The 12283-nt window shown below is 42.7% G+C and overlaps 1 protein-coding gene across 1 annotated transcript in view; it reads left to right on the forward strand.

Annotated features, from left to right (window-relative positions):
• The window catches only part of si:ch211-233m11.1 (NACHT, LRR and PYD domains-containing protein 14), a 58438-nt gene that overhangs the window by 30881 nt on the left and 15274 nt on the right, over window positions 1-12283 (forward strand). Inside the window, exons 9-10 of the mRNA XM_053333523.1 lie at window positions 6375-6548; window positions 7702-7875. Of these exons, the coding sequence (XP_053189498.1) occupies window positions 6375-6548; window positions 7702-7875 (348 nt within the window). The remainder of the gene's footprint in view (window positions 1-6374; window positions 6549-7701; window positions 7876-12283) is intronic.

Below are 12283 nucleotides of genomic sequence, written 5' to 3' on the forward strand. Positions count from 1 at the left end.
GGATGTCTGTGACCATGCTGTTTGCTAAATCCAACAGCAGCACTTCACTTAGTTGTGTACTTCAGGCATCGAGATGCCTGCGACCGATGCTGTTTCCTTAAATCCAACAGCAGCACAGCGCTTGTTTAGACAGGGACATCAGGCACCGGGATGCCTGCGACCCATGCTGTTTATTTGTCCAACCACCGCACTTCGTTCCAAAGGGAACATCGGGCACCGGGATGCCTACAACCCTTGCCGTCCCTTCATTCCAATCACAGCACTCGGCTTAGGCCAGAACATCAGCACCAGGATGCCAATGACCCTGCACCACTTCAATTCGGCCAGGATGTTTGACGTCAGTGACCCCGCCGTTTACTCAACCCAACCTTGGCTCGCCTAGTTCGACAGCAGGCAGCTTTTATCGTGGACATCCTGCTCTAGTTGCCACAGAAGCCTGCTCTAGTCAAGGCTCCTGGCACTGAGAGCTGCCAGCACTCTGCTTCAACCGGAACATCTGCCCCCGGGCTTCCAGCGCTCCACTGTCTCATCATCAAGGTACCAGGATAACGCATAATTGACTACACTGATCCCTGCAGCTCATTTCTCCCAGGCAGTGACACCGGGATGTCATTGCCCCCAAGTGCTACTCCCGCAACTTCATCAGACAGAACGATGCATCGTTCTCCGCCAAATGGCCAGCTGAGACCACCCCCTTTCACACGTTTAACGTAAACTACCTGTCGTTCTCTCTCGTCACTTCGACCATTTCATTATCAACGCCCCTTTCATATGTTTAACGTAACTTACACTTCGTTCTATCTCATCACTTCTACCATTTCATTATCAATGCTCCTGTCACACGTTCAAAGTAACATATATATGTCGTCCTATTTCACCACCATAACTATTTCATTATCGACGCTCTTAGAGCCACCTGCGGTCTATCGTATCGTCCTGTCGCTTCTGTCTTCCTTGTCACGGAACCAATCCTGTCTCGCAGAGCTTCGCTTGTGGTTCCATCTCCTCTCTAGCCGGAACGGTATCTCCTTCTTTTATGATGATCAGCTGACTAACTCCCTTGACATCCAGCTACACTGATGCCACTCCCTCTGCTGATTTTGGGGGTTTCTACAACGGTAGATGGTTAGCATCAGAATGGCCCCCAGAACTCATGGACAATTGCCAGGTCGCTTCCTCCGCCTCTTCGAAATCTACCCCCGTAGTAGCCACTGCTGTTCTATGGGGACACGAATAGTCTAGTTAATCCATTCTTATACACTATGATAATCTCAGTCGTTGAAATCATTAACCAAGGTCGCTCCAACTCCTTTCAATCACGCCATTCATGCGTCGCTCACGTGGCACTCCATCACTAACCAATATCCTCCACGCCGCCTACGTCCCAGGCCACCATAATACCATCGCTGACTCTCTCTCTCATTTTATGTTCCAGAAGTTCAGAAACTGGCTCTGCACGCCAAACCGCTGCTGACTTCAGTTCCTCCATATTCTGCATTGACTTCAATCTGTAAATCCATCTTTAACAATCCTGATCTTTGAATTCCAAACTACAATATTAACAGCTTATCTTCTACACTCTCCTCCTACTGGACAGCTTGGAATAAGTTCCAACACTTTCATGACCGATGCTACATCATTTCCCCCTCGTTCTATCTCACCACTGTCATCTGCTACATCACCTATGCTCATTCTGCCATGAACATAAAACACCTACTATCAAACCCTACCTCAGCGGTACTAGTTTTTCTCCAAACTAATCACAGGTAATCCCAGCCCAACCATAAACCATCCCCAAGTAAGTCACTTCTCGCTGGTCTCGTCAGCCAAGAACCAGCCAAACGGCTTTCTCTTACCGCCAATCTGCTGTCCACTTGCTTACACACCATTCGTTGAGGATACCAAACTCCTCACATCGCCCTGACCCTCAAAGCGATGTTCATATTCCATATTCCATATACCATCTTCAGTTTCCTTGGATGCTCAGAATTCACCGTGTCACCATCACACTTCGACCCGTGCCGTCTTGCTCGTATCTCGGACTCTCACTATTAACGCTCATTAACGTATCACCGCTATATCTGCTCAGACTCAACGATCTAAGATCCGCACGAGCACGTCTCAAATAATTGGAGGTTTTTGGGGGTTCGTCACTGCCCGGGCACAGCGGCGGATCCTTCGTCCGACCTCCCCACATCGCATCAAGAATCACCGTATCAAGAATCGTTCCGCATCAAGAATACACAATTCATTCAAATTCTGTCAATAAATCTGTTAAAACGTATCTCGTTGGTGATGTGTTCCTTGCTCGTGAATCGAAGCTTGATAAGCGCAGTTTCAGGAGCGGGAACACACACCAATTACACCCCTTCCGGCTCCTATATAAACAGACCTAACAGCTTCCCCCTCGTTCACTCTCGCTTTCGAGTTTCCCTCCCCCCCGCCCTCTCTTCTGTTCTTCTCTCCTCTCTTATAGGTTCCTGGGGGTTCGTCACTGCCCGGGCGCAGCGGCGGATCCTTCGTCCGACCTCCCCACACCGCATCAAGAATCACCGTATCAAGAATCGTTCCGCATCAAGAATACACAATTCATTCAAATTTTGTCAATAAATCTGTTAAAACGTATCTCGTTGGTGATGTGTTCCTTGCTCGTGAATGGCTATTTAATTTATTTCTGTTTACAGGATATATTGATTATTTGAGATGAATTGTTGATTAAAAAATGAATTTTTATCTCTGGCAGTAAGGTGTGCCCTCCTCCCTCCTCAGGTGTTGAGGGCAGGGTTTTAACCTTTAAGTTTTGAAGTTTGAGAAGAGAGGCGGAATTGGCAGCCGGAAGCAGCGATATTGCCATTGACTGCAGCATCATCAGATCAATGGACTTAAAATAAGCATCATATTTTTCTTTAATTCTTTGTGTTGTTGTTTATTGTTTTGACAATAAATTCCTTTCATTCCAAGAACAACACTGGTCACTGGATCTTTTGTGACTGCGCGTCAGACACACTGCTCACTCCACTTTGGTAAAAGTGAAATAGGTCAGGAGTTAAAGGACACACACATTTTGAGGTTTTTTGGCCACTACAATTTGTCAATGACAAGCTGTGGATCCTAACTGGAGGACTTTTGGTGGATCAAGTAAATAAAAGGGAGAGGAAATGTTGATGTGTCCAACACGTAAATGAAACAAAGCTACAAAGAAACCCTTCAAAGGAGGTATGTAGCTCCAAATTAAACATACCTTAAACATTATTCGTTTGGAGAAAAATACCTGGAAACGAATTTCCTTTCCTTACAATACAGACCTGTCTCAATGGAGATATGTAAGAATCAAGGACAATCCTGGTGATGACGCCTCGAGAGAAATGAGTGCAGTCAAATTCATGCAACAAAGAAGATGGATATATGCCCCAGAGTTCCTTTGGAAGGCGTAAGGAAATTGGGCTGTGGAAAAATCATTGGTCTCTCAAGCAGTGTTACAAGATGACCCAGAGGTCAGAAAAAGTGCTGCTGTATTCACGACAGTGACAAGCAATGAAACTCCCACAGACCATCTTATCTCCTTCTCAGATTGGATGAGACTATTAAAAACAGTGGCATGGTATGTCAAAATAAAGAACACTCTGATGTTGGTCATCAAAAAGCAACGGAACTTACCTCAGGTCAGATCACCACCCACTCAAGCAACCAAAAGATGAGCACTGAACTCAGCACTTTCGAGACCACACTTGGTGGACAGCTCCTCACAGTGGAAGATCTCTCACAGAGGCAATCATTCCCAGTCGAAATGGCAGCACTGGAAACAGCACCATTCAGAGTGAAAAGGAGCAGTAAGATCTGTCCTAAGCAGTAAGACCCTGTACTAAACAAAGACATAAGAGTACTGTAGGTGGTCGCCTACATAGATCCTGCCTAAAGATGCTCACATTTCAGATCTCTACTACGACACATCCACAAATGCTCTGGACACAGTGGGAGAAACTACATGCTGTCTGAGCTTCGTAAGAAGTACTGGGTTGTAAAAAGGACACTCAGTAGCAAGAAAAATAATTTCAAGGTGTGTTATGTGTCGACGTGTGAGAGGCAGAACAGGGGAGCAGAAAATGGCAGATTTGCCACAGGAAAGACTCCTACCTGACCTCCCTCATTTCACCAACGTTGGATTGGAATATTTTGGCCCAACTTGAATTGAGACGAGGAAGAAGTATGGTTAAACGATATGGAGTCCTGTTTACCTGCATGAGTAACAGAGCTGTACACCTGGAGATGGCTTATTCGTTGGATATGGATTCATGTATTCATGCTCTGAGACAGTTTATTTGCAGGAGCGGTCAGGTTCAGCACATCAGATCAGAAGCTGAATTTACCGTTTATAAGACTCTTCTTTCTCCATTTCTGCTTGTTATCATAAACGTTACTGCTGCATCGCTTCCTTATTTCCAAACTACAGGCTGGGACAAGGGTCAAACACAACCTGAGTGTGTTAATAGTGCATCAAAAAAATAGTGCCGTTAAAATGTGTTAATATTGTGTTAACTTTGACAGCTCTAGTTTTAGCTAATCACCTAGTAATACATGTCACTTCAGTTCTACTTTCTAAGTATGAATTATCATATGCAATATGCAATATGCCATACACAGCATTGTAAAAGATTTAGGTATTTATGGAAATAATAACTATAAATACCGAAAATTAAGTACGAAGAATAGAAACAGTTCTAATATATAAATATAAAGAATCAAATTATCACAAATTATAACGTATTGCTAATAAAAAACATGAATCCTATCACACAAATAGAACAACACACTTATACATTTTTTTTTTCATCATGAGGCTCCCATTGCTGTTCCTCCTCCCTCAGACTCTCAGTATAGAGACCTGAACACACACAACAGACACACAAACAGACAACACAAACACACACATAACCCACATAAAACACATTTCAAGGACTGCCTTTTTTCATCTGTGTAATATTACGCAAATCAGACATATCCTGTCTCAAAATGATGCTGAAAAACTAGTCCATGCATTTGTTACTTCTAGGCTGAATTATTGTAATAAAGACTCTCAAGCTGGTCTAGAATGCAGCTGCACGCGTTCTGACAAAAACTAGAACGAGAGATCATATTACTGCATTTAGCTTCACTGCACTGGCTTCCTGAAAAATCTAGAATAGAATTTAAAATCCTTCTCCTCAATTTCAAAGCTCTTAATGGCTCCATCATATCTTAAAGAGCTGATAGTAACTTATGAACCTACTAGAACACTGCGCTCCCAGCTCATAGAACCTTATGAACCTACTAGAACACTGTGCTCCCAGCTCATAGAACCTTATGAACCTACTAGAACACTGTGCTCCCAGCTCATAGAACCTTATGAACCTACTAGAACACTGCGCTCCCAGCTCATAGAACCTTATGAACCTACTAGAACACTGCGCTCCCAGCTCATAGAACCTTATGAACCTACTAGAACACTGTGCTCCCAGCTTATAGAACCTTATGAACCTACTAGAACACTGTGCTCCCAGCTCATAGAACCTTATGAACCTACTAGAACACTGCGCTCCTAGCATGCAGGTCTACTTGTGGTTCTTAGTATCTCTAAAAGTAGAACAGGAGGCAGAGCCTTCAGTTCTCAGGTTCCTCTCCTGTGGAACCATCTCCCAGATTGGTTCCGGGGGGCGGAACCCTCTCTACATTTAAGAGTAGGCTTCAAACGTTCCTTTTGTGATAAAGCTTACAGTTAGGGTTCCAGCTCCTAGTTTATGCTGCTCCCTCTCTCTCTCTATCCATCCATCTATATCCATTAACATTCATGTTCTATTAATGCATTCAATAATACAAACTTCTTCCCCGGAGTTGTCTGTGCTTTCTGGTCTCACAGGTAATCTGGGCCTGTAGACGTCTGTTTGACAGATTCCAGTCCTGGACCTTCAATGTGCTTCTCTCTCAACTCCTTCCCCTCTCTCCTCTCCTTCCTCTCTCTCCTCTCCTTCCTTTCTCTCCTCTCTACTCTAACCGGTCCAGGCAGATGTTCTCCCACTCAGTCTGGTTCTGAGGGTTCTTCCTGTTTAAAAGGGAGTTTTTTTCTCTCCACTGTCACCAAGTGCTGCTCATGTGGGAATGTTGGGTCTCTTTAAATTAAACCTGAAGAGTTCGGTTTAGACCTGCTCTATGTGTAAAGTGCCTTGAGATGACTTTGTTGTGGCGCTTTATAAATAAAGATTGATTCATTGATGACACACACACACATTTTCTAAATTTCTTCATTTAAATTTTCTTCAGCTCTGAACAGATTATGAAACATTTAATAATTTCAAACATGAACTTTGTTTCTAAACTGACTTCATTTATTCTTTATTCAGATTAAGTTCCTGCAGGTTGTCAGAGATCAGCTGTGATTATCTGGTCTCAGCTCTGAAGTCCAACCCCTCCCATCTGAGATTTCTGGATCTGTGGGGAAACGACCTGATGGATTCAGGAGTGAAGCAGCTGTGTGGTTTTCTGGAGAGTCCACACTGTAAACTGGGGACTCTGGGGTCAGTTCACTGACTGTCTGTTACTATTGTTGATCTTACTGTTAAACAACTTTTTTTTTTTACAATTTATTTATTGAAATTTTTCAAAACAATAACAAGAACAACAACAACATGTATCATTGTCTTATATAGCATGGTGTTACACTCAACCTTCTGGCAGTTTTCCCACACTTTAGGCGGATTATAGAGCCACGCCCCAAACACCCGCTAGTGCCAGCAACTCCCTACACGACACTGCAGCACAGTTCATCAAACATTCATCAATGAGTGACGGCTTTTTCTTAAGATTAAACATGATCATCTCTGACGTTAAGTATGATGAGAGCTGGCGCGCAGGTGGTCGAGTGGTTAGAGCGCATGCCATATACGCAGCAGACCCTGGTTCGAATCCCGATCGGAGGTCCTTTGCTGCATGTCACCCCCCCCTCTCTCTCCCATGTTTCCTGTCGATCTATTGATTAATAAAGGCGTCTATGCCAACAAAATCTTAAAAAAAAAAAGCATGCTGAGAGCTCTTTAAGCCACAAAGATCCCCCAGTAGTGTCGGTCGTGGGTTGGTTGGGATTTCCACCCACACAATTGCTTTAACTATGTCCAATATGGATCTCCAGTACTGCCCCAGACTTCTACATGTCCAGAACATATGTAGAAGAGTACCTGCTTCAGTCTTACATCTGGGACAGTATTCCGAGTAGCTACCACTTGTCTACAGTTGTAGGAGAATGATCGAGAGCTCTTACAAATCTCCTCCCATTCAAAGTCCTCAAGAGCATTATTCTGTCCCCTACGTGCGTGGCTTCATGGAGTGACAGATAGCTAAACACTTTGTTTCTGGAAAGGTGAAAGATGACTCAGACGTGTAGTAAGTTGAAGTCTATTTACTGAAGATCTTTGTCACCATACTTAACAATGCCAGGAACAATCTTTCTTTCTTGTGAAACTAAAAATAGACACAGAAAAATGTCCATAAATGTACATGAAAAGGTGTTATAAATGAGTCTATGTTACATATAAGACACACACAAACACAAAAACACACATTTTCTAAACTTCTACATTTAAATCTTCTTCAGCTCTGAACAGATTATGAAACATTTAATAATTTCAAACATGAACTTTGTTTCTAAACTGATTTAATTTATTCTTTATTCAGATTGATGTTCTGCAGGTTGTCAGAGATCAGCTGTGATTATCTGGCCTCAGCTCTGAAGTGCAACTCCTCCCATCTGAGAAAGCTGGAACTGAGTGAAAACAAGCTGAAGGATTCAGGAGTGAAGCAGCTGTGTGGTTTTCTGGAGAGTCCAGACTGCAAATTGGAGACTCTGGGGTCAGTTCACTGACTGTCTGTTACTATTGTTGATCTTAATGTTTAACATCTGAACCTAATTTATGTTCATAACTTACATCATGAAGTTCATTTGTTTCCATGTTTTCATGCTTCATGTTTTTACTGTACAAAGTTTAGTGTGTAGTTATAAAAGATGACTGATTGTTAAAGAAAATGTAGAAAATGTCTGCAGCTAGTTAAAGTAAAGTTTATAATTGTTGTTAAAGAGTCACATCTGTATTCAGAAGATCCTCTCAACTAATATCTGTTTGAAACTGATCAAATTTACTTGATGGAGAGATATTTCTTTATTTTCTTTAATGTGTTTTAATGAATAATGATTGATCATTGATACTGATCCTTCAGAACACACACACACACACACACACACACACACACTCACACTCACACTCACACTCACACTCACACACAGAGACATATAAACACACACACATCCAGACATACACACACAGAAACACGCACACACACACACATACACAACACACAGAAATACACACACACATTCAGACCCACATACACACAAAGTAATATGCACACACACACACACACACACACACACACACACACACACACACACAATTTCTAAACTTCTACATTTAAATCTTCTTCAGCTCTGAACAGATTATGAAACATTTTATAATTTCAAACATGAACTTTGTTTCTAAACTGACTTCATTTATTCTTTATTCAGCTTGATGTTCTGCAGTTTGTCAAAGATCAGCTGTGATTATCTGACCTCAGCTCTGAAGTGCAACCCCTCCCATCTGAGAAAACTGGAACTGAGAGGAAACAACCTGCAGGATTCAGACGTGAAGCAGCTGATTGATCTTCAGCAGAGTCCCAACTGCAGACTGGAGACTCTGAGGTCAGTAGAGAGTTGGAGTCAGTCTGTGCTGGTTTCAGCAGTTTAGTATTGAACACAGTCAGTATGAAAGCAAAGATCCAGTATTTCCTGGTGAAGCTCCAACCTTCTCAGTGCTGCTTTCCTCAATGAAGGTGTGAGAGGAGAATGGTGATAGGCTTCAGGATTGGACAGAAATTAGAATCAAAATCAGAATACTTTGTCATTGAACATTAGTTTTCCAACGAAATTCTCGTGCAACCCCTTAGTGGTGCGATATAAACAACATAACATTATAAAAATATAAAACATATATAAAAAACCACAGAACATCTATAGAAGGACAGCAGCAGCTCCTGAGAGAGGTTAACTTTCCTTAGTGTCCTCAGAAAATAGGTGCACTGCTGTGTCTTCTTCACAACAGCTGTGGTGTTTGTAGAACATGAGAGATCCTGAGAGATGTGTGTACCCAGGAATCTAAAGTCACTGACCTTCTCAACCTCGGCTCCTTTGATGTTCAGGGGAGCGGGTTCCACACTCCTCCTCCTCCTGAAGTCCACTATCAGTTTTTTGTTTTACTGGAGTTTAGTGCCAGGTTGTTGTTCGAGCACCAAACTGTCAGTTTGTGGACTTCGTCCCGGTATGCTGACTCATCATCATTTTGGATCAGCCCCACCACTGTTGTATCATCAGCGAACTTAATTATTTTGTTTGTCTTGTGGGTTGGTGTACAATCAAAAGTGTACAGTGTGTACAGGGCTGGGGATAGCACACACCCCTGCGGAATTCCAGTGCTGAGAGTCAGGGATGGGAAGTGGAAGGATCCCAACCTGGCAGTCTGGGGGCGGTCTGTTAGGAGGTCCTTGATCCATCTGCTTGTGCTCACAGCGACACCCAGATTGAGCAGTTTGTCTACCAGTCTGCTGGGGATGATGGTGTTGAATGCAGAACTGAAGTCTATAAACAGGATCCTTGCATATGAGCCAGGGTGTTTCAGGTGGGTCAGTACAGAGTGCAGAACAGTGTTAATCTGTCCTCTGTTGACCTGTTGGCTCTATATGCAAATTGATGTTGATTAAGGAAGGGGGGGAGTAGTGATTTAACATGTGTCAGGAACAGCCTCTCAAAGCACCTCATCACAGTTTAAGTAAGTGCTACTGGTCTATTGTCATGTAATCTGCTGATATGTGTTTTCTTAGGGACGGGTACAACAGTGATGGTTTTGAAACATTTTGGAACAGTGCATGTTGCCAGTGAGAGGTTGAAAATGTTCGTAAATACAGCCAGCTGATCTGCGCAGTCTCAGAGCACTCTCCCATGGATGTTGTCTGGGCCTGCAGCCTTCCTGGGGTTAACTATATGGAAGACATTCCTGACATCCTCAACATTCACAGTGAATGCTGGTTTGTCAGTGGCAGATGGTAGTAGTGCATGTGCAGAGTTGGTCTCATGCACCTCAAAGCGGGCAAAGAAGTGGTTGAGCTCCACAGCTAGCGAGTGGCTGCTAAACTATTGATCATTCGATTAGTTCATCTTTTTCAGAGCTCTAAGATCAGTCTGACTGCAGCCTGCAAATCACTGGCTCTGATTTCACACAAGCATCATTACGTTTAGTAACCATGTGGTCTTTATACAGACCAGAACCTCTGCTGAAGTCCAGGAATCACAGCAGCTGTTTAGCTGAGATCTCTGACTGATTGTCATGTGATGATTTAACAGCAGGAAACATCTTCAAATCCCACAGAGACTCTGTAGCTTTAAACTTTGATAAGAGTTGACATGTATCAGCAGTAAATCCATCAGTAAACTGATGAGTGAATGTCTCTGTTTCTGCAGTAATGATGTGTTCATGACTCTCAGCACTTTATTTCCTCTGTGTACTTGAGTGAAATCTGGAAACCAGGAAACACACTTGATAGTAAAAGTGTGTGCAGGTGCGTGAGCTTGGAGCTCAGTGTGTTCACTCCAACACGTTAACATGAGAGCTGAAAGGAAGCAAGCTACGCTGCACAGCTGTTCCACTTCTGGTCTGAACAGGACTGAAGTCCCTGCTGCTCCTTATACTGGATGTGCTGCATCACTGACTGACAGCTTATCAAGTGAGTCTCACTAAACACTCATTTATCTCCTCTGTTCTTTCTTCTTCTCTCATCAGATGGATGGTATTGGATTGATCTCTGTCAGAGTGAGAGTGAACATCCAGGAGTGTTGAGAGAGGATCAGCTGGATCCTGATGATCCATCTGTTGGTAATACAGCGACATCTCACTCTCTACCAGATGGATCATACAGAAGTTCTTCCGTGTGTGTTTACCACAATAACTGTTTAAAAACTATAAAATTACCATCAGTAGTCAGTCATCAATCAGTGATTATCTTCCTCTTCTTCCTCTCCCTGGTTTAACACTGTTCTAGTTCATTGAAAATAAATGTGTGTATGTGCACACATAGAGTCTTGTAGATCTTAATTTATCTAAATCTCTCTCTCTCACACACACAAACACACACACACACACACACACACACACACACCTCAGCTCTGAAGTACGACTCCTCCCGTCTCAGAGTGCTGGATCTGAGTGGAAACAACCTGATCAGATGTGACATGAAGCAACTGATTGATTTTCAGCAGAGTCCAGACTGCAGACTGGAGACTCTGAGGTCAGTAGAGAGTTGGGATCAGTCTGTGCTGGTTTGTTTAACACATTTTACATAATTTGTCACAAATTACTTAGAAAGAAATTGGTTGTTTTTAGGAAAATATCCTGCTCTATATGAGAAGATCTGCACTTATCTAAATCTCTTTATATCTCTCTCTCTCTCACACACACACAGTCTTGTTTTTGTCAGTTGTGGGGTCCACCAGTTTTTTGGTCACTGGTGAGGACCACACTTTCCCTCTCTGTTATGACAAGTTGTAGAGTTGACAGACGTTTATCTTCAAAAACATTAAAATTTAAGTGGCAAAAAAAAGCAACTTGTACAAAACAAGGTCTGTAAGTGAAGGCAATGACAAATGAACATGAACACCAATACGTCACACACACAATACGTCTACGTAACCATGGTAACACACTGCACCCAGAGCCCTATAGACCTATGGTTGCGACTTTTCTGGCTATAAAATGGGGGATAAATTGGTTTGAGCATCATGTAACCCGACAAAACAACTCGTTTCACTACCAGGACTTCATTCATATCATGATATTTGGACAGTCTAGAAGAGCCACACAATTACATTACTTTATCCCAATTAAAGTTAGCAGACGGCTAACCGGAAATTTGCTTCCCAACCCGCAGACGTACTGGACAGTCAGATTCTCAAGATTTAAAATCTCCTTATGTGAACTACACAGAGATTTATCTGCTGGTGATAGGCTTAATCAACGTTGTGTGAACTCATTTAACAAGGGATTAAATGTATAGTCCAACACTGCAGTTTGTGGAGCAGGCAACATACAAAGTCATGTGCCACCCCACCAAATCTTCAAAAATGTCAAAAACAGGCTGAATGCAAAACTTACTGATGTGTTTACTTTAAAAGGCC

Source organism: Scomber japonicus, chromosome 14, assembly GCF_027409825.1.
Source record: "Scomber japonicus isolate fScoJap1 chromosome 14, fScoJap1.pri, whole genome shotgun sequence".
NCBI classification, from domain to species: Eukaryota; Metazoa; Chordata; class Actinopteri; order Scombriformes; family Scombridae; genus Scomber; species Scomber japonicus.